We start from the raw sequence: 22,543 nt of genomic DNA, 5'->3' as shown, positions 1-22,543 counted from the left end.
TCTCTCCCTTCCCCGTCCTTGAAATTAAAAAAAAAAAAAAAAAAAAAAAAGGAGCCCAATGGGGTCCAGGGTCTCAACCACTTTAGAGTAACTTAACCTCACCTAACAGGTTCAAACTTTCTCAAGTTTACTTCTTTTTCTGTTTACAAGGCATGTTTCTGGAGAAGTAGCCCCCAAGGCAGGCCTTACCTTGGCATCCATGATGCTGGTCTCCACCCGTGCCACGCCTTGGTTCTCCCGGAACAGCTGGATCTTGCTGATCTTACTGAACTCGGACAGCACAGTGGTGAGGTTAGTTTTGAGGTCAATAACATGGCTGATGCCATGTCGGGGTCCCACCAGGAGCGTGGTGGCTGACTGCTTCTCGTCCTGATGTCCAAGCATGGCAGACAGCATTATAGACAGAAAGGTGGAGGAGATGAGGAGAGGAGGCAGGAGGAGGAAATAGAAAACATGCATTGGACAAGTTCTGCTGGAGAAGTAGCCTAAGTAGTCTAGAAATATCTAGGGCTCAGTGTCAGGGCAGGATGACAGCCCTGAGGGGACAAGAGTCTGCCCCACCCCACTACCCCTCCCCCGTTCCTGGGGTAGGGTCTCAGATCACCAGTCTAAATGGACACCTTAGTCTTGGCAGTAGGTAGAATTGAATGGGCAGCAGCAAGGGCAGCTCCAGCAAAACCCTGGAGTCAATGAGGGGTGTCTGGTGTCTTTGGAGCACTCTCCCCTACGAAGCCCTCACTCAATGCTCTGCATGACCAAGCAGAATCCTGTGTCTGGTCTTTTCCCTCCCACCAAAAGCAGTCATTTAAACTTGTACTTCTAATCTAGTGCCAAAAGCTACTGACAAAGTAACTCTGCCTAATGTCTTATGGGTTGATTGGGCACTTAATGTTGGCCTTGCTCCCTAAGAAGATATTTGCCTTTTAATAGGCGTTCCAGTGGTCTTAACCAAAAGGGATGGACAGCAGCAATTTCAACAGGGGCAGCTGAGTGAAAAAGATTTGAGAGTGTGTGGAGGTGGGGGAGCTGACAGTGGGCTTCCTGTGTTTTGCAAATCCCAGAGTGTAAATGGGTACTTCCAGGCCTGATGGACTGGATTCCCTTAAGTGGTTCTGACAGACTCCTTGGAGCGATCAAGCCTGAGAGCCCTCTGCAGGTCCATTCCCTACCATTAGCATCACCCTGAGGAACCTCTTGTGTCTGCCTATAGACACTTTGATAAGCGGCTTTCCACCAGTGTGCTGAACTAGCCTGACAGTGTGCTTCCCAGAGCATGATAAGCACCTGGATCCAATTGGCAAGATGATTTGAATTTCTTTTCATCAGGGTAGGTAGCCTGGGGCATAGTCTTAGGGGTGGAATCAGTAGTTCCCAACCCCAGAGAATTGCTGCTGTGGTGGAGGTGCTGGACAATCAGGGGTAAGAATAAGGATTTGGGAAACCTGGGGTAGTGACCACAGAAATCTGTAAGGACAATAAAATTAAGCAGGGGTTGGCAAGCCATAGCCATGGTCCACATCTAGCCCCCCACTTATTTTTGTATGGTCCATGAACTAAGAATGGTTTTTACATTTTTTAAACTGTTAGGGAAAAAAAAAATCAAAAGAACTTCTTTGTTTGTTTTGTTTTAGGTTTTGACCATAGGGTGTATGTGCTTGCCTGAGAGAGACAGAGAGAATGTGAGAAATCACCCCCACCCCAGGAGGGATGGCCATGTTTTAATCCCTTCTATTCTCTTCTTGGGGTTTGGGACATGCACATACATGTGCCCGGTGTGTTTTTTCAAGCTGCCAGGTCCAGGATTTATTTAAACTGTGTAGTCAGCATGTGGGATCCAGCTGCCTTAACTTCCACGCCACATGCTGCCCAAAGAACCACATTTTGTGAAAACTACATGAAACCCAAATTTCCATGTCCATAAAAGTGTAGGCACGCAGCCACACCCATTTGTTAATGCATTTTGTATGGCTGCTTTGGGGCTGGACGGTTGGGCTGAGTATCTGCCACAAGACCTGTATGACCCACTTAGAAAGCGTAACATATTTACTACCTGGCCCTTTATGGAAAAAGTTTGCCAAACCCTGAAATAGAGGAAGGGAGCACATGAAAGGATCATGGAGGGATACCAAAAACAAATATCTCATCCTACTTTGCCACTGTATCAGAAACAGAACTGTTGCACCATAGGGAAGGGAGAGGTAGGAGGCGGAGGAAGAGGAAAGAAGGATTTTAGAAATATTTGCCTCTCCTGCCCCTCGCCCAAGTTCAAGTGCCAATATAAGGGCTCCCTCCCTTCATTCTCCCACTCCTGCCCCACTGACCAGGCCCACAGTGTTGAACAAAACGCCTGTGAAGGTCGGAAGTTCATTCAGAATTCGAAGATACTGGAGCTTTGCCTGAATTGCAGAGCCCTGTGGAAACAATCCACCAAGAAATGTGAGAAAGTCTGAAGAGCACAGAAAAAGCAAATCCATCTTCTCAAAAAGGAGTCTCAGCCTTGTATAGGCTCTTATCACCAAGCAACACTGTGAGTGTGGGAGACCCTCAGCAAAACTGTAGGAAGGTGTCATTTTGGATAGATATTACCTCTAGCTTCCCCTCTCTTCCCTCCACTTTTTGTTTAATTGTAATTTCCGGTTTACGTATAATTAGTGTGCACATTGTGGGGTATGGCATGGTTTTTTAAAGCATGCATATAGTGTATAATAATCAAATCAAGTATACATGCATTCTTGTGTTTGTTAATCATACTCTTTTCCCTCACCTCATGCAATTTCTGGTATCCATGCTTATTCTCTCTACTTTTATGCTATCAAGTCCTTTAGCTTCCACTATAGGGTGAAGACACTCAGAATAAGTTAAGAAGGACTAAAAAACTTCTGCACAGCAAAGGAAACAGTAAGTGTAATAGCAGCAAAGGAAACAATAAGTGTAGTAAAGAGACAACCAACAGAATGGGAGAAAATATTTGCAAACTATGTTAAAGGATAGATAATCAGAATACAAAAGGAACTCAAACAGGACAGCCACACACACACACACACACACACACACACACACACACACACCCTCCACCACCACCACCACCAACAACAAGAACAAAGAAATAAAACAAAACAAACCTAATAATCCAATTTAAAAATAGGTAATCAATCCAAACAGACAACACTCAAAGGAAGATGTAAAAGTGACTAAAAAGCATATGAGAAAATGTTCAACATCTCTTATCATAAGGAAAATGCAAAGCAAAACTGCAATGAGGTAACCCATCCAGAATGGCTTTTACAAAACAAAACAAAACAATAACAAATGCTAGTGAGATTATAAAGAAAGGGGAGCCCTTGTGCACTGCTGGTGGGAGTGTAAATTAGTAGAGCTACTGTGGAAAACAGTACAGAAATTTGTCAGAAATCTAAAACTAGAACTATAAAATGACCCAGTAATCCCATCTCCCTTTAAAAACTCTTCTCCTACTTCCTGATTCTCTTTCCTAAAGTATCCAGCTTACTAATTTTGTTCCTGGGTTAATTCCAACATTTTACTTTTGACAGCCTATCTAATCTATACCTCTCCTCTGAGATCCTTCAGAGCCACCTAAATATTGGCTAGCCCCAGCTGAGAATCACATTCAATATCTTTAACACTAAATACCTCTAAGTCCCAAGGCTGCTCATCATCTTGCATTGCTGGTCCCCAGCAGCAGCTCCTGAGCAATTGAGTCAGAAACCTACAAGTCACACTGGACTCCTCCTTCATCCAAGGGCCACTAGTTGCCAAATCATCCTGATCCTGTTCCCTAACCCTCTACCCAAATTACCCATCCCTCTCTTTAGCCCTACAGTCATTGCCTTGACATTCCTACCTGTGTCAGGGTGATATCCAGGTTACATTCAGTCCTGATAATATTTTTCTCTGACTAACTTCACACAGTCGAGGGACCCTAAAATTTAATCCCATGAACTTCCAGCTTAAATGCTTCAGTGGTTCCCTGCTGCCTACAGGATGAGGTAAAACTCATTCTCAGGGCACACACAGCCCTCCATGTACTGATTTCTGCCAACCTCTCTGGCCTCCTCTCTTGTCCCTGTTTTTTTCCCCTTGCACATCCCTTGCATTCTCTATATTTGATTAGGTTAAACTATGTGCATTTATTTCCTTGCACTGAGTTCTGTCATATTTCTGAACCTTAGTACAGTCTGATTTTTCTGCCTGGGAAAGTCTTCCTCCAACTACCCACTTCCACCAACTCATCTAGACAAACTCCCATCTGTCCTTCAAGACCCAGCTCTGAGATCCAATGCACCAATTCCTACCCTGTTCCACCTCCCCCAGGTGGGGCTTAGTGTCCCTCCTCTGTGCTTCTGAGCACTTGTGCCTATTACACTCTGTTGGGACTGACCATTGTGTCTTCCCATTAGACTGTGCCTGAGTGGGGGGCCAGACATTCTTCATCTTTGTATCTCCAGCTCAAGAATTGGGATGCCTCAAAAATGTTTGCTGAGGAGGTGGTGGTAAGCGCTGGTACTCTCAGCTGAGAAGAAAACAATCTGATTAAATATACACAGCAAGGTGAAAATGGTTTAACGCTTTAGGGAAATTGGTGTCTTAAAAGAAAAGCTGCTTGGTAATGCGAAAAATCTGGAAGGAGCGGAATACGTGGAAGTGATTGTGTACCCATAACTATGCCTGCATGCTGATTCTCACTTCTCATCTCGCTTTTGCTTCTTGGGCAGGAAGCACAAAAAGACTGAGTCTTACAAGCCTAAGAAGAACCTGCAGGGCTGGGGGAATCAGGTAATGGGAGCCCTCAAAGAACTAGAAGGTGAATGAGAGCACACTCGAGGATCTGCCCAGTGACCTATTCTCTAGATCAGGCCTTGTACCCCTGGGGGAGGGGGGCACTTTTTTTTTTTTAAGGTTTTTGCCATAGGGCAAGTGCACTCCCTGTAGAAAGACAGTGAGAGAGAAAGTGATAAATCATCCCCTGGGTGAATGGTCATTGCTGCAATCCCCTCTCTTTTATTTCCCTCTTGGGATTTTAAGACCACATACACACACGCCCTGCATGATTTTCAAGCTACCTGGTCTGGGACTCTAACCATGGTCGGTCACATGGGAGTCCAGCTCCTTAATCACTATACCACCTGATGGCCCATCAGGCTGCATGTTTATCTCCCAGAATTTCACACCCCAAGACTGAAGCTTTAGGAAGTTTGTAGGACAGAACAATCATTTCCATGGAAAGCATGTACCTCCCCAGAGTCCAGTACTTTCTACATCACAGGTGCTCAATCAGCGCTGACTAATTGGTAAATGGACCTGAGAATCATCTTGGCTTCTTTGCTTTGGGAACCCTGAGCTCTCTCAGTGACATGCCACTGAGCTGTCTCTGAGAGAGGCTCAGGTTTGGAGAAAACTCTCCATAATTGTCCCCATATCTTGCCAACCTGGATGTGCAGTTGAGTCAAAAAGAGTGATGAGGACCCCAACAGAACCAGAAACTGCTGGGAAGTCACCCAATATCCCCCTGTGGCCACTAGTGCTTGAACACAGTGCCCAATGCCCTGCTCTGGGTACCTTGGTGCCACTGGAAGGATGTGTTTGGTGAGCCTTCAGTTGTTGAGAGAGAGATTTCCGGAGGTTCTTCTCTTTGATACCTTGCAGGAGGGAGGGGGGAAGAAAGGGCTCCAGGCCCCACTCCTTCCTAAAGCAGAAGAAAAGTAAAAGATTAGTGAGAGACACAAAGTAGGACAAAAAGATAAAAATGGTAAGGTAGAAATGGACTGAATCTGAGAGACACAGATGTAGGAATACAGACTGGGAGAAAGAAAGGAGGGATAGGGACAGGGGAGTAACACTAGCCCCAGTTCCCTACTAGAAGTTATAGCTCTAGGACATCATGGTCCAGGTGTGAGGAACTCCAGTTCTCACTCCTATCTCATGCCCCACATTCCCAAAAAGCATAGCATAGCTCGACCATTGCGTCTTCTCCCTACATTTGCCCCTATCCCAAAAAGTCCCAGCACAACTCACTCCACATTCTTAAGTGAGATCTTCTGACTAGGTCGAGTGGCTGAGACAGTGATGTAGATGTGGAGGGCAGCAAGCCCCAAAAGCATCTCTGGCTTGGGGTCCATTCCAAAGCGTTCTCGGATAACATCATTCCGACTCTGTGAGAGAGGGCAGTTCGAAGTCATCAGTTAAAGGAGACAGTCCCTCCCTGCCCCTTAATATACTCCCTTATTTCCCAGAAAAGAAGCATGAAGTTAGTAAGGTATACTAGATCAAGGGAAAAAAGGAAGATGCTGCCCTTGGGAGAAAGACTACAGAGGAGTCTCCAGTATAAGAGATATCACTTGCTGCATTCAGCAGACCTTGGACAGCCTTCTTTTCAGTGATAAGTACACACAGTGGCAAGTCATGGGTGGGCAGAAAGTCCAGTTCACTGCAAAAGTGAGACATGACATCACTTCCTTTCTTTCTGCTTATGCCACCTTTTCTCAGGGACCTATACTTACTCCCACACCACCACCCATACAAAGTTCCTCTGCTAACTTAGATGGGAACAAAGGAAGAGAGACATGTGAAGGAACTCTCTATAGGGTTCTGTCTCAAAATTCCAGGGTGAGAGATAGATTGCAGAGATAGGGTGGACATTCTATTTGAATGGGAGTCTGAAGAGGTCTGAAGGACAAAAATATTGGTGAATCAATCTTTTCTACACTATTATAGAGGGAGGTTCCCTGGAACTATTGGCCAAGAGTATTATTACTCCCGAACCCTGTGAGTTGGTACACCAGCATGTTCTCTCTCCCTTTCTTTATTCCTTCTGACCAAAACCTGAAAATATTTCTCTATCCTAGCAACTATTAGAAATTAAAATTTAAAATAAAATAACTTATAATAGCATCAAAACATATTAAATTGGTTCACCCACAATGGTGCAAAAGGTAGGGCATTTTACAGTGAGGCTGGGGTCACATGGGAGATCTGGGTTCAGTCTTAAGACCAACTTGAATAGTCCGGGGGTGGCATCATGCACCTGTAATCCTAATTAACTGGGAGGATGGAGCAAAAGACTGAAATGGTGAGGTCTTGTCAGAAAATGCCTCTCTATCTATTTCTCTCTTTCTCTCACACAAGATAACATGAATTAATTGGGGAAAATCTGAAAGAATGTATGAAAGATCAGCACGGTGGGAAAAATTAAAGAAGACCTAAGTAATTGTAGAAATTCTGCGTTCAAGAGCTTGAAGTCCTTATTTGTAAAGATGTTAATTCTCCCTAAATTAATCTATAGATTTGACCCAGTTCCAATTCAAAGAATAGCAGGTTTCTGGTAGAAATTGACAAACTGATTCCAAAATTCACAGGGGAATTCATAGAATAGCCAAAACCACTTTGAAAAAGAAGAACAAGGTTGGAAGATAAACATTACCCTATTTCAAGACTACAGCAATCAAGAGTGTGATAAAGGCATAAGAAGATATGAGGGTACTTCAAAAAGTTCATGGGAAAATAAAATTAAAGTATGAGTTTGTTTTAGTGCAAACAATTTTTGAAATTCATGCATGGTTGTTTTAATTACACACATTTTCCAGGAACTTTTTCAAGGTCCTTGTACAAGTAGGTTAATAGAACAGAAAAAAGTTCATAAATAGATCCACAAATATACTGATTCTTGACAAAGGTATTAAGGTACCTGAGTGGAAAAATATAGTCTTCCATAAATGTTGAATCAATTAAATAACTATATGCAAAAAAGAAAAATAACTCATAATTTTTTTTTTTGGAGAGGTTTTTCACTATAGGGCATGTGCGCTCTCCAGACAGAGACACAGAGACAGAAAGCGAGAAATCACCCCCCCAGGGGGGATGGTCACGCCACAATCCCTTCTCCTCCATTCTCCTCTCAGGATCTTGGGCACGCATGCACACGCACCCGGCGTGAGTTTTAAGCCACCAGGTCCAGGATGCGAACCGCGGTCGACTATGTGGGAGTCCAGCGACATAGCCATTAGGCTAACTGCTGGTTCCCAATAACTCATAAAATTTTGATGGATACCTTGCACCACATATGCAATTTAACTCAGAACAGAGGTGACAAAACTTCTAGAAAAAAATAGGAGAAAATCTTTGTGGCCTTGAGTTATGCTAAATTTCTTTTAAGACATGACACCAAAACTCCATCCATTAAAAACAAAACCAAATGAACCAAATGGACTTTACCAAATTGCAAACATGTGCTCTGAGACTGAAAAGAAAAGCCATAGACTGGGAAATATAATTGCAATTAGCATATCTAACAAATAACTTATATCCAGAATATATAAAGAATTCTCACTCATTAATAATAATAAGTAAAAAAATTCTGGCAAAATATTTGACTAGACACTCTGCCAAAGCAGATGCATAACAGTAAATAAATATATGAAAAGATGGTCAACATTATTAGTCATTAGGGAAAGGCAAATGAAAACCACAATGAGATGCCACTACACACTATTAGAATGACTAAAGTAAAATAAATACTGACAATATCAAGTGCTGATGAGAACATAAAAAAACAGGAACCCTCATTCATGGCTGATAGGAATTTAAGATAGTACCACCACCTTGGAAAACAATATTGGAGTTTCTTTTAAAAATTCAAGAAAGGACCAGTCCCATAGCCCGGTAGTTAAGGGAGCACAATCCCAAATGGCTGACCACGGTTCAAATTCTGGCTCCAGTAGCTTGAAAAACATGCTCAGTACACGTGCATGTATGCCCCCAAATCCCAGCAGGATAAAGAAATGGACAAGAAAGGATTGAGGCATAACCATGCCCCAGTGGTGGGTACTTTCTGCCTCTACCTCTCTTTGTCTCTCACTGGTGAGTGTGTGTGCCCTCGGGCAATTAAGAAAAAAGATGAAAGAAAGCTACATCTACTATGATGGAACCATTCCATTCCTAGGTATTTATTCAAGAGAAAAGAAGGCATATGTCCAAATACTTATATATATACATACATAGAGGCTTTGTAAATGGCTAAAACCTGGAAGCAATCCAAATGTCCATCAACAGGGAAATCTATAGATAAATTCTGGCACATCTATACCATAGAATACTACTTGACCATAAAAAAATGCATTATTAATACATGCAAAAATGTGGATGAATATCAAACTCATTATGCTGAGTCAAATAAGCCAGATAAAAATGGGTATATGTACTGTATGATTTCATTTATATAAAACTCTAGACAAAGCAAATTAATCTATAGTGACATAAAGCAGGTCAGTGGTTACTTGAGGCTAAGCAGAAAGCAGGTCAGTGGTTACTTGAGGCTAGGCAGGATGGTGGTTGTGGTGTGAATTACAAAGGGACCTGAGGAAACTTTTGGTGATGTTAGGTATGTTTAATAGTTGGAGTGTATGACAGTTTCATGGCTATAAAAATGTTAGACATCAAATGGTATACCTTAAAGATGTATAATTGTGTTGTTTGTCAATGAGACCTTTATAAAACTATTGAAGGAATACAGCTGGAATCTCCCTCATTATGAAGGGGAGAGACAGGGTGAATGTGGTATTTTCACCAAATTCCAACATATTAGAACCAAGTTATCTATCCTTAGAGACTTGAATGAAGAAATTCAGGGCAAACAACATGAAGAACTAAACTGATGAAATTCATAGAGCAGCTACAACTCATTGCCCTCTAGAGGACTGGTAAAAGAACCTGAGGTTGTTTGAGAAATGTTCTTAACATTTTAGGCTGTCAGAAGGGGCAGAAAGGACAACCACAATGTCTTAAAGCATATCCCCAGGTCTCACCATAAGAGACAGATGAAGTTTGAGTTTTCTTGTGTCATCAAATGCTGTATACGTCTCTTGAGCACCTAAAGCTCAACATACATCAAAATAAACTCATCTTTTCCCCAAACCCATTTCACTGCTTGTATTTCCTAACTTGGGGAATGACATTCTCTCTACCACCACATACTTTTCAAGTCAAAGTCTACAGAGTCTACCTTTGAAATACCTCCTGAACTCTCACCTCTACCCCCTCTACCCTGGCCCAGGTCCTGGAGCTTCATGGTTTTTCCCATGGATAACTGCCATAGTTCCCTATCTGGTGTACTTCCTTGGCATTATGTGATCTCTTGAAATTGCTTGGTTAATCAGGTTAATCTCCGTCATCATTTTTGTGCCCCTATCCTCCAGCAGAATTTCCTTACTTTGGCTGGACCTTAGAATCACTTGAGGAATTAAAAAAATACCAGTGCTTGGACCCCTCTCCCACTGATTTTTCCTTAGTTGTTCCTGGAGGGGGGGGCATATAATTTTTTCCAAAGCTTCCCAGCTAATTCTACTGCGCAGCTAGGATTAAGAACCACTATCCTAAAAGCACTGGTTTTCAAAGTCCTTTGAGCCTAAAATCCCCTGGAGGGCTTGTTGAAACACACAGTGCTGGGCTCTACCTCTAGAGTTTCTGATTCAGTGGGGCTGGGCTGGGGCCCAACAATTTGCATTTCTATTAAGTTCCCAATTGATGTTGATATTTCTGATTCAGGCACCACATTTTGAGAATAATTGTCCAGACTGTCATAAAGTCTGTGTTTGCCATAGCTAGAAGCCCCTTACCACCTGCTTCTTGTCTCTCTAAAGTCTCTCAAACTTCTACTTGTCCTTCAAAGTTAACAGTATGGATGTGCTCTTGTCACGAAATTCCAAAATATTAGACATAAGATGATCTTGGGAGCTTGAATAAGGAAATTCAGGGCCAAAATCCTCTATGAAGGCTTCACTACTTCTCTCCCATATAGAGTTAGCAAACTACTTCCAGTCTACACAGGAGTGCCAGGTACCTACCATGCCACTGTCATTTCGTGTGTGTGTGTGTGTGTGTGTGTGTGTGTGTGTGTATGTGTGTGTGCATATGTGAGCTCTGATGAGTCAGGATAATTCTTTGTTCACCTTTGGTTGTAAGTTCCTAAGGTAGGACCTGGCCAAGACTAAGTGCTCAGTAAATGTTTCTGGATGAACTGAATTGGGAATCATCTTAATGGAGCTAGGTATTGGGGGAGTTGAGATAACTCTGAAGCATAAACAGGCTTGATGAACTTTGGAATCTTCTGAGGGTACCAGAGATATTGGGGTTGCTTATTCTTGAAAACTGATGAGATCTGTATGGACAAATAGAAAGGATTCTGAGCCACAGTTAACTCAGATCACCAGGCCAACCAGACCAACTTGGCCAGGTCTTACAAATGGTAGCAGCAAAGGAAAGGGCCTTCAGAACTACCTGGAGATTGGAAAAAACTTACATATCTACTTCATTGTGATGGCAGAACAGCGTACTGCTTTTTTGTCCATTGGTCTGTCTGTCTGTGAATCCCCAAGCCAGACTCTACCTGGATATATAGGTATTCAAAAGCAGCAGGATCCCTACGCAGCAGCTCCACAGGGTCTTTGGGAAAGAAGCTTATTCGGAAGAGGCATTTCATTCCATGATAATGTGTCCGTTGTACCACCTGAATCCCAGGGATGAGAGAGAGGGGAAAGGAGATCTTGAATCAGTGGTGGGCAGTCAGCTCTTAAAGGTAGGGGTTAGAGCTAAGCTAGGCTGTTGTTTCCTACTCTGTCTCCCACCTGGTTGATACCAATTACCCTTAGAGGAAATCGAAGAAGCCAGGTCTTTTTTGCCTTCTAACCCAAAATGACTGGTATTTTAAAATTACTTATCTAAGACGTGATCTTTATCAATAGTTGGGTCTAAGACCATGACACCAACCAGACAGAGAGGGCTCCTGGGACTTTTTCAGTCTCTTATTGCTGTCCATGCCTTTACCTTGCAGAAGGACTCAGCCTTAAACAGAGTGAGTTGCTGATCAGAGGCCAAATCAAAGATTTTAAATCCCATTTGAGGTATCCGGGATCTTCAAAAAGTTCATGGAAAATACATATTATGAAAAAGTATACATGGATTTAAATTTTTTGCACTAAAATAAATTAATATTTAAATTCCATTTTCCCACAAACTTTCTGAAGTCTTCTTGTTTTGCTGAAATAAATGGCAATATATTGATAATTGCTGAAACTGGGGATGAGTAATAGGGTTCATTCCACTATATTCCTTCTACTTTTGTGTATGCTTAACTTTCTTCTTAATAAAAAAAAAATGTTTAAAATCCCATTTGGAGGGACCAGCAGTTAGCGTAATGGCTATGTTGCTGGACTCCCATGTAGTCAACCGCTGTTTGCGTCCCGGACCTGGTGGCTTAAAATCATGCCGGGCGCGTGTGCGTGCGTGCCCAATATCCTGAGAGGAGAATGGAGGAGAAGGGATTGCAGCGTGGCCATCCCCCCTGGGGGGTGATTTCTCGCTTTCTATCTCTCTGTCTTTCTGGTGAGCGCATACGCCCTACAGCAAAAACTTCCTTAAAAAAAATCCCATTTGGAGCAAGAGACTGAGTTCAGAGAACTACTTAGCGCTGGGAGTCACTTAGGCCTCCTCCCAAGCAGGACTCCACTCATGATCTTTTCTTCTCACCTGTAAGTCTCTGGATTGCATTTGACTGAGAGCTCAATTTGAAGAATCATTCTTTCTAAAAACCCTTTCTTTTCATGATTTTTTTTGGGGGGGAGAGGTTTTTGCTATAGGGCGCATGTGCTCACCAGACAGACAGACAGAAACAGAGAGATAGAAAGCGAGAAATCAGCCCCAAGGGGGGATGGTCATGCTGCAATCCCTTCTCCTCCATTCTCTTCTCGGGATCCTGGGCATGTATGCACACGTGCCCTGTGTGAGTTTAAGTCACCGGGTCCAAGACTCGAACCGTGGTCTACTACGTGGGAGTTCAGCGACATAGCCATTACGCTAACTGCTGGTCCTTCTTTTTATGATTTTTAAAATTTTCTAGAGCATGTGTGTGCTTGCCAGAGAGAGACAGATAGAGGGGAAGTGAGAAATCACTCCCTGGAAGGGTGGACATGTTACAACCCCTTCTCCTCCAGTCTCTTCTTGGGATTCTGGGTACACACATACACACACCCAAGCATATTTCTCAAACTGCAGGGTCTGGAACTTGAGCCATGCAGTCAGCCATGTGTGATCCAGTCACTTTAACCACCATGCCACTGGCTGGCATAAAATCCTTTCTTTTTCTATATGTCTGATTTTCGTGTTTGCTTGGCTTCCATGTAGGCTCTGAAAAGGAATTTCTTCCCAACTGTCCTCCAACTCTTACCCACTCTACCTGGTAATACTAAGTGCAGCAGCTGCCTCTTTGGCACTTCTCAGTGCAATGTCATCCAGCCATCCTGGATTTCCTGTCTTTTTCCATTTGGTGAGGCTAGGAAGATCAGACACTTTTCCCTACTCTACCTTAGAAGGTGCTGTGACATGCTACCTATTCTTGGCTCTTGTCAGCCTATTCCCAACTTCCATTTGTCCTATTTTTCACTAGATTTAATTCTATGACTCTTCTGTATTACAGCCTTCATTCATCCAAAAGGCCAGGCTTCCACCTTAAGTCTAGCAGGTACGGTTTTGAGGAGACAGAGACTTGCCACTGCTCTTCAACTCAGCATTCTAAGTGCCATTCAGTGAATCAACACCCACACCCTCCCCTCTACAGACCAAGATGAATGATCTCCATGCCCTTTTTGGGTCACAAAGGGCATTGCCAAAAGCCCTCTGTCGGTGGGAAGGACCAATCTTGGGAGAGAAATGTGACTTCTGGAAGCTGGCTGAATAAATCATTATGAATTTTCCAGGCATGAAGTGCCTTGGGTCCTCTTCTCTCATAGAGGCCACATGAATGCTATCAAGCCAGGATAAAGGAGTTACTTACATAAGCCAGGGGCTGCTTGTCCTGGAGAAGCAGGAACTTTTGATTCTGTTCTGGCCCAGCATACTCAAGGACAAGAGCAAAGTGCTCAATGTACCTTAGGGAGGAAAGACGGTCCTGTAATGTCACCATCACATCCTGTGGAAGAAAAAAGATCCTTGAGAAGTAGATCATTCTGGCCCTAAGCTATTCTAACCACCAAATGTGAGGAGAGGGTTGAACACTAAGAAAGATAATCCTGGGGAGAAGATTGAGACACCAGCCTTTATGATGGCTCCAGGAAGAGTAAAGTGATGCAGGGCCAGCAGATGGCATGGTGGTGAAGGCACTGGCCTCCCACACGTCCGACTGCGATTTGAGTCCCTGACCTGGCAGTTTGCTCTCTCACTTTCCCTATCTCTTCAATTTATTTATTTAAAAGAAAATAAACGTGAATACATTTTAATTTATTTTAAAGTAAATAAATAAATAAAATTAAATAAATAATTCTAGGGGAAAAAAGGGTACTGTTCAGAGGCCTGGGCCCTGGGGAACATAAAAAATAAATAAATTAGCTAAATAAATAAATAGATAGATAAAAATTCTAGAAAAAAAATGAGTATTTCTCAAAGGCCTGGGCCCTGGGAAGTATCAAAATTCAAGGCGTTAAAATAGGTATTTCTAAATTTCACCTGGCCAGGTACATGGCAAAAGAAGGTTGTGCCTCTCCCTCCTCCCATTCAACTGTTTGGTGAGTGAGCTTACTAAGTGCAGGCACTGTGTTGTTTCTTCCCTCAGCCTCTTGTATGTCAGAATGTCCACTTGGGTTTTGTCTGTCAGCTCTCCACTTAGAAGTTAACAGGAGCAAAAGCTACATTGATGGGATTAAAAAGTATACTATTTCTGGATTCACAATCTAAATCAAATGACTTTGAGTGACTGGCAAAATGTTCAGTTTTGACCGTAGCTGGCTTTTACAGAAGATCAATTTTGCAACTTGAAAAATGTGTCCACGCAGAGGAACTAGTCACGTGTCTTGTGTACAGTCATAAATCTGACAACTTCTGGGCTCTGTCTGCTCTGCTGCCCTACTTTTAATAGGATATTTGGAGACATAGCAGTGGGGGCTGCCCAAATGTCAGTGTGGGTGCGTGTGTGTATGTTTTCCAATTTTTTAAAAAAGATAGGGTCTTGCTGTGTCATGATCGTCCCGACTCAGTCTTCAGAACTGGAACTACAGGTGTACACCACTATGTCTAGTTTTTCTATTTGTTTTTGTTTTTATTTAGGGTGGATTAGGAATAGAACCCAGGTTCCCATGGGGGCCTCAGCCTCCAGCGCAACAGCATCTACAAGCATGTACTATCACAGCTATGCCTCAGTTTTTTTCTTCTTCAAGTTTTTTTTAGAGGTTTGTTTTTTCTTTTTGCTATAGGGTGAATGGCTTGCTGGAGAGACAGAGAGAGACAGAGAGACAGAAAGTGAGAAACCACCCCCCAGGGGGATGGCCATGCTGCAATCCCTTCTCCTCCATTCTCATCTTGAGATTTTAGGCACGTATACACATTTGCCTGGCTTGAGTTTTAAACCACTGGGTCCAGGACTTGAACCATGGTAGACTACATGGGAGTCCAGAGACATAACCATTATGCCATATACTGGTTCCTGCTTTTTAATTTCTTAAGAGAGAGAAGAGAGAGAAACATTCCCAATAAGATTTTCATACTGAGATCCATCCTCATTCTCAGCAAACCCATGGACACATGCAGGCCTGGAGTGCACAGGAAGATTCTGGTATGTGAACCCAGTGCTGTTCTGATGTGGGTCCAGTTGCATTGCTCCTGTGCCAACACTTGCTCATGCCCTCACCTCAATTTTGAAACTTCTGCCATCTTTTTGCTATGGCTTCAGCATATACACTGGGCTTCAGTGTTCAGGGAGCAAAGCATTTCTTAGTCTCCAAAGGCTGGGAAGAATCAGACTTGGGAATTCAAACATCTCTTGCAGCCAGTATTGCCAAATAAGCCCCTCAGTGAACACTGGAAGACATTCAACCATTCATATGCTAGGATGGAAATTGGTGGGTACTAGAGAATATCTCTTTGTGTTACTCAAGTAGTCACAGATGCAACAGTGTTGCTGGAGCTCTGTCAGGGACAGATGAGGTTTTCTTTGCAGTTGGGCTACATTGGGACTGTGGACAGCCAAGCCAGCTATTGCCAACTAGTGTTACAAGTCTAACAGCCCCTGTGCCAGGCCGTCAATTCACTCAGGTACCTCTCTGAGACAAGTGATTTGGCAGCCTATCAGAGTTCCTGTGAATAGCCAGTGCACCCTTTCTGAAGTCAGAGTGAGATCCTGAACAAGGGGAATGCTGCTGTCTTGGAAGGCTGGAGCTATTAAAAGTCATAATGGTGGTAGTGATGTGAGGTGGGAGAACCTTGGAGAAGAATCTGAGGGGGGAAAGAGAGCAGAAAACTCTCCAGTGCAGAGACAAAATCTAATAAACTTACCACCAATCCATGAATAAACACCAAGAGGGATTCTGACACAAAGAGATATCCATGTCTGGGAAAGAGGACATTTAGATACTCCCTGCCGTGTAGTTCTGTTTCTTTCTTTCTTTCGTTATGTTTCCAAACAAAATCTAAACCTTTCTGAGGATAAGGTTAAATAGAAATCATGTAGTTCTGTTTCAATGCCCCCTCTCATAGCCTGAGATCTTCAGTAGCGAAGAGATCATCCTATGGTGCCCTAAGGAGTACATTTTGGTCTAGGTCCTACCTGGGACACACCCCCTAAGCTTTTCAGATACATTTTTGATTCAGTCAACATGGTATAGGTGCAGCATATTACAATAGGGGTGCTACTGGCACTTTCTGCAGGACAACCATTCAGGGAATGTCCCACTTCCTCCATGACAGGTAGAATCTCTGTCCCTGAGACATTAAATGCCAATAGCACAACAAATCACCAGGATGAGCCAAAACACCTTCAGACATTTACAAAAGGTGTCTAACAGTGGGCAATACTGATCCTGGTTGAAAACCACTGGCAAGGCCCATTCTGAGTACCAGATAACTCCTCTTAGCAAAAGCTTTTCTAGCCCAGGGATGGAAATATATACTGTTTATGTCCCAGTGTGGGGACAATAGGACACCTGTGGACCAAGATTGGTTTTCTGGATGGGTCTGCTCAGCAGTTTGAGCAGCATTGGTTGCATTAAAACATTAATTCTGGGCATAGAATTCTTAATTCTTTCTGAAGAGTTCAGAAAAGGCAGAGGTGAATATTTGTGTTTTAGAGCAGACTGAACCTAGGGGTTAACTGTATCACCACTTCTACTCCTCAGGATCAAGAGAATCACTATGACTTTTAGACACTTGGCTCAGCTGTTAAAAATCACAGTTCAGGGGACCAGCAGTTAGCATAATGGCTATGTCGCTGGACTCCCACGTAGTCATCCATGGTTCGTGTCCCTAACCCGGTGGCTTAAAACTCACGCTGGGTGCGTGTGCGTGCGTGCCCAAGATCCCGGGAGGAGAATGGAGGAGAAGGGATTGCGGTGTGGCCATCCCCCCTGGGGGGTGATTTCTCGCTTTCTATCTCTCTGTCTCTGTCTGTCTCTCTGGTGAGCAAACGCACCCTATAGCAAAAACCTCTCAAAAAAAAAAAAATCACAGTTCAGTCATTGTTTTTCATGTGAAAAGAGCCAAAGGGGATGTGCCTGGACTTTTTGAATTTTGGTTCAGTGTTTAAGATCTGGTTGCTATTTAAAAAGTAAAGCACGACTAATCTAATCTCCCAAGAGATTACATTTGTTTATTTTTGTGTGTAAACTTGTGTAGGTGTTATGTATCAATATAAATCAGTTTTGCTTTATAAATGGTTTAATGATCTTCACACTCCTTAATTCCTAAGAGTCCTGAAGGATCCTTTGTAACTTGAACACAAAGCAGTTCAAAACTAGATGTGTACTATGTGCCCATGTGTGTACGCATATTTTTATAATTACTAGCATACAGGTGAATGTGCAGATTTTCATTACCACCCTCATCTGAGGACTGTGCATTTTTGCAACCTCATACTCACAAGTACTTGGAGCCCCCAAACCACCTTCCTCCTTGCTCCAGCAGCAAGCAGCTAAGTTCAGGCTCATAAGAACATGGAACAAACAGCCGTGTGCATCCTGGAGAGTACAATGACAACTGAAGACAGGAGGTTTTGTATGTACCTTAACAGTGGTCCGGCCATCAAATGTAAATGACTTGATCTGCCCATTTTCTAAGAAAACCTTCAGGACGTTGGGGATGAGGAGGAGAGCTTCTTTCTTCATCATTTTCTGTGAACAGGCAAGGGAAGGACAACGAGACAGGCTCATTTAGAAGAAAGGAAGGCAGAAGAATGTGAAGAGGAAAAGAGAGGGGGTAAAGAAGACAAGACAGCCAAAGATGTGGGTGGGCAAAGAGACAGAGGAAAAAGCAGATCAACAATAATGTTACATGAAGACCAGAACTAAATTCTCCAAGACAATGTTGAGCCATATCAAAAGTTCACTTTCATTTGACATCACAGTGCACTCACATTCTACTGAGGTTCAAAGCTCCATAGCTTAGAGTAGTGCTTGGCTCACATACCCCAAGGGCTGATGGAAAGCCTCTTTTGGAACCTACCTCACTCACTTGATCTTCTCTCCGGATACTTCCTTTTCCATCAGGCCCTTCCCAAGCCCAGATCACTTTCTATCTAGGTCTTCGTTTGCCATACCCTTTGTTATGGCATTGTAGGCCCTTTCTGACATGCTGCCTGCCTACCTTTCTAGTCTCATGGTTTGCTATTCCTGGTTTCCATACCTTTTTTTATGCCTCCATACTTCTGGCAATTTCTCATCCTCCAAGAGCTGTTCCACTCCCTTCAGGACACTTAGTATCTCTGACCTTGTTATGCTAAACATCTGCCAGTAGCATTGCAAATCATTGGGATGAGCCAAACACCCTCAGATATTTATTTCTAAAAGCTCTGAAGTGACTAGGACTGGCCTTGAGTAAGAAACACTGGCAGTTTTATTTAGAGAAACTGATAACTCCTTAACAAAAATTTTCTGGCCCAGGGGTTTCTTTATTTACAAAGTGGTACAGGTTAAGTTCTCAATAAAAAAAACATTCAATAAAGATTGTTCTATCAGCCTTCCTTTGTCTTGGGATATTCCTATCCATCCTTGAAAACCTGACTCATAGATATGTTCTGTAAAGCTCTCATCCAACATCATCAGATACTTATGTCTAGTCTTCTTATGCATTCCTATAGTAATCTGTATACACCCATCTTAGTACTCTTACATATTTTTCAAGAATATTTGTCTTTCACAAATAGTGAACTAATTGCACAACCATGTCCTATTTATCTTTAAAATTTATCTTAAAAATATTTTATTTTGGGACCAGCAGTTGGCATAATGCCTATGTTGCTGGACTCCCATGTAGTCAACCACAGTTTGAGTCCCAGACTCAGTGGCTTAAACTCACTCCGGGCACATGTGCGTGCGTGCCCAAGATCCTGAGAGGAAAATGGAGGAGAAGGGATTGTGGTGTGGCCATCACCCCTGGGGGGTGATTTCTTGCTTTCTGTCTCTGTCTCTCTCTTTCTTTCTGGTGAGTGCATTTGCCCTATAGCAAAAACCTCTCCCCCCACAAAATGTATTTTATTCATAGTAATGTGTGTGCACACATTAGAGAGAGGTAGAAAGCGAGAAAGATGGAAGGAGAAAGAGAGTGAGAAGCATCTTTGACAGTGTGATCACATTACAGTCCCCTTTCCTCAACCCTGAAGCTTGTTAGGATCTTGTATACATGCATGCACACCCAGTGCATTTTCAGACTGACCCAAGGATCTGAACCTGCAGTCATGTGGCTTCCAGCACCTCAGTTCATTTACATGCTGGCTAGGTCCTAGTCAGTTTTGCAGTACCAACAATCTACAGGGTTCCTGGCATATAGTTAGTGCTCAATAAAGGTCTGCTGAATAAATGAGCACTAGGTGTTTAATATGCGCTTACTTGAATGATTTGACTGATCAGGAGGATCTAACAGTTTCCCTGAGCCAACAGCAGTTCTACAGGAAGTGAAGATCTATATAAATGGCCAAATTCCTTAATTCCTTGAAAGTATTCGTTGAGCATCTACTCTGTACGCCATCCTGAGCCACCACAAGGGCTACAGCTAACATTGAGAACTTGAGTCTAGTCTTACACTCTTGTTATAGTGAGCTGGCATATACACACATTGTAAAACCAAAGCAGGGAACCAGACCTGGTGGCATGTGCCTGTAATCCTGGCTGACCTGTAGGCTAATGCAGGAGGATTGTGAGTTCAAGGCCAGCATGGGCAATACAGTGAGACCCTGTCTTTAAAATAAATAAATAAATATCTTTTAAAAAGAATGTTAAAAACAAGAACAAAAACAAACCAACAGGGATAAGATGGTTAAGGTTTCCTAGAAAAGGTAGATGGGAATTTGATTTTGAAGGAAATGGTCTCTTCTAGGAAAGCTATTGGGTTGTTGTAAAAGTCATGATGTATTTTTTTATGCAAAGATGCATTACGACTTTTCTGACAACCCTATAGAAGACAACCCAATGGTCCATATCTAGGGACCGTTACAGACAAAGTGTGGAAAGAAGAACATGCATGTCCTCCTTCTGGGTTAGGGTGTGGTTGTCTGTGGTGGGGAGCTAGGTGCAAGCTTGACCGGAGTCTAAAAAAGGTGAGAAGTGATTGGGGTATAAAGTTGGAAAAGTGTAGCCAAGACTTGGTGGTGCAGCTCATGCCATGTTGACATGCAGTCACATGGCTGACCACAGTTTCAATACCCCAGATCACGGGCACATGCTGGGTGTGCACACATGTGCCCAAGATCTTCATGAGCTGGAGAGCTAGGGGGAGGGGACTATTGCATTATTAGACCCCATCAAGGCTGCTTGCTTCTCTCTCTCTCTGTGTCTCATGTGAGTGCATACTATTATGAATTAAAAAATATATATAATAAAGTTGGAAAGTGTGACTCCCTGGTTCTCCCCCTATCTTGCTCCTGCCAAGCTCAGAAGCCCCGGATCCCCAGGCTGATGATGCTCAGTGGCGGCAGGTTTTATTTAGCACACTGGGTTGGACGCAGATAATTACTTAATTGATTTTGCTTAAAAATAGAGTTGGCAAGGAACGCCCACAGGATTTATTTTTGCTCTGGATGCTTAATAAAGCCTTGGCACATGAAGGGAAAGGGATGATAGGACAGCCCGGAGTCACCTGGGCCTGGACTCCCCCAGGTCCTGACTAGTACTGACACTGCTATGGTCCACACTGGTGAACTAGAGAGGGACTTGATGCTGCCTGTGGCCTAGCTGTGAAGTATGGAGAGGGAGAGTCAGGGTGGAGGAAGGAGAGAATGGAGAAAGGAGAGCAGAAGAAGGAGGAAGAGGGAGAAAAAAGGAGCAGAAGGTAAGGGAGAAGAGAGTTTTTCACTGGGTGGCCTGACCCTGGCTGATTACTCTGCAATGTTGAGATAGGATAGAACGTACCTGTCCATACTTTCCAAATTCAAGCCATATGTCTTCTGGGTTTTTAAGGGCTCAGGACACAAAAGTCCCCTTAGTGACTTGCACCTCAGGGTTTGCTTCATCCTGATCTGCAGGGACTCCACACTGCTCGTTTTCCTCTCTATTTGCCAACCGCTACTTCCTTTTAACTTTTTCCGCAAGGATTGACATGGATCCCAGCTACCAAATCTTTGGACAGTTTGCCCATTGGGGTCCTGAGTCCCCTGGGCTTCCCAGTCTTTCTTATACAGGATGGAGGAGGGCACAGACTGAGGTTAGGGATGAGAGTCAGGGAAATAGATAATGGAAGGCACCTGTGTACTCCATCTCTGGTTTTTTTTTGTTTGTTTGTTTGTTTTTTTGAGAGATTTTTGCTATAGGGCACATACGCTCACCTGAAAGACAGATAGACAGAAACGGAGAGATAGAAAGCGAGAAATCACCCCCCAGGGGGGATGGTCACACCACAATCCCTTCTCCTCCATTCTCCTCTTGGGATCTTGGGCACGCACGCACACGCGCCTGGCGTGAGTTTAAGCCACTGGGTCCGGGACATGAACCGTGGTCGACTACATGGGAGTCCAGCGACATAGTCATTATGCCATCTACTGATCCTGTGTACTCCATCTCTTTTTGAGTCACTCTGTCTCAAAGATCTCCTGACATCTCACTGACTTCCTGCTCAGTCTGGGCCTGTGATCTTTTTTCAATAACTACAGTTGGGCCTCAGCAAGTAAATGCCAAGGTCTCCCTGACAGCTCAGCCTGCCACAGCCTGCAAAAGCATACAAGTGCCTGTTAGCTACAATTATCTCCAACCCCACCTCCACCAACTTCTGCAGATTCCTGGGAGAATTGGCCAGAATCCATGACTGCTTACCACACATCCTTCTGTTCTCTGCCCACCATTTTCATGTGCACATCTGGAGCAGATAGCACTCTGCATGTAAACCTCACAAAGCAGCAAGAAAAACTGAGCTGCTGCCCAGGACTCCTCAGATTGGCACAGGGCCATCAGATATTACCTGCTCTTCAAAACAATTCCACTCAGCAGTGAATTCTATCTTGTCTCCCTCTGAACCACTTGTCCCCTGGCATCACTGAGAGGTAGCCAGTGGCAAGGAATAGGTAGTTATT

At 43.4% G+C, this 22,543-nt stretch overlaps 1 protein-coding gene across 1 annotated transcript in view; it reads right to left on the bottom strand.

Moving 5' to 3' along the window:
• Positions 1–22,543, bottom strand: part of FRMPD3 (FERM and PDZ domain containing 3) — an 84,565-nt gene that overhangs the window by 36,011 nt on the left and 26,011 nt on the right. Inside the window, 7 exon segments of the mRNA XM_027769686.1 lie at positions 190–369; positions 2,322–2,411; positions 5,578–5,704; positions 6,034–6,170; positions 11,399–11,518; positions 13,841–13,975; positions 18,051–18,158. Coding sequence (XP_027625487.1) covers positions 190–369; positions 2,322–2,411; positions 5,578–5,704; positions 6,034–6,170; positions 11,399–11,518; positions 13,841–13,975; positions 18,051–18,158 — 897 coding nt within the window.

This window comes from Tupaia chinensis, unplaced genomic scaffold (assembly GCF_000334495.1).
Source record: "Tupaia chinensis unplaced genomic scaffold, TupChi_1.0 Scaffold000082_1, whole genome shotgun sequence".
In the NCBI taxonomy this organism is placed as follows: Eukaryota; Metazoa; Chordata; class Mammalia; order Scandentia; family Tupaiidae; genus Tupaia; species Tupaia belangeri.
This window is presented reverse-complemented; position numbering and strand designations above follow the sequence as displayed.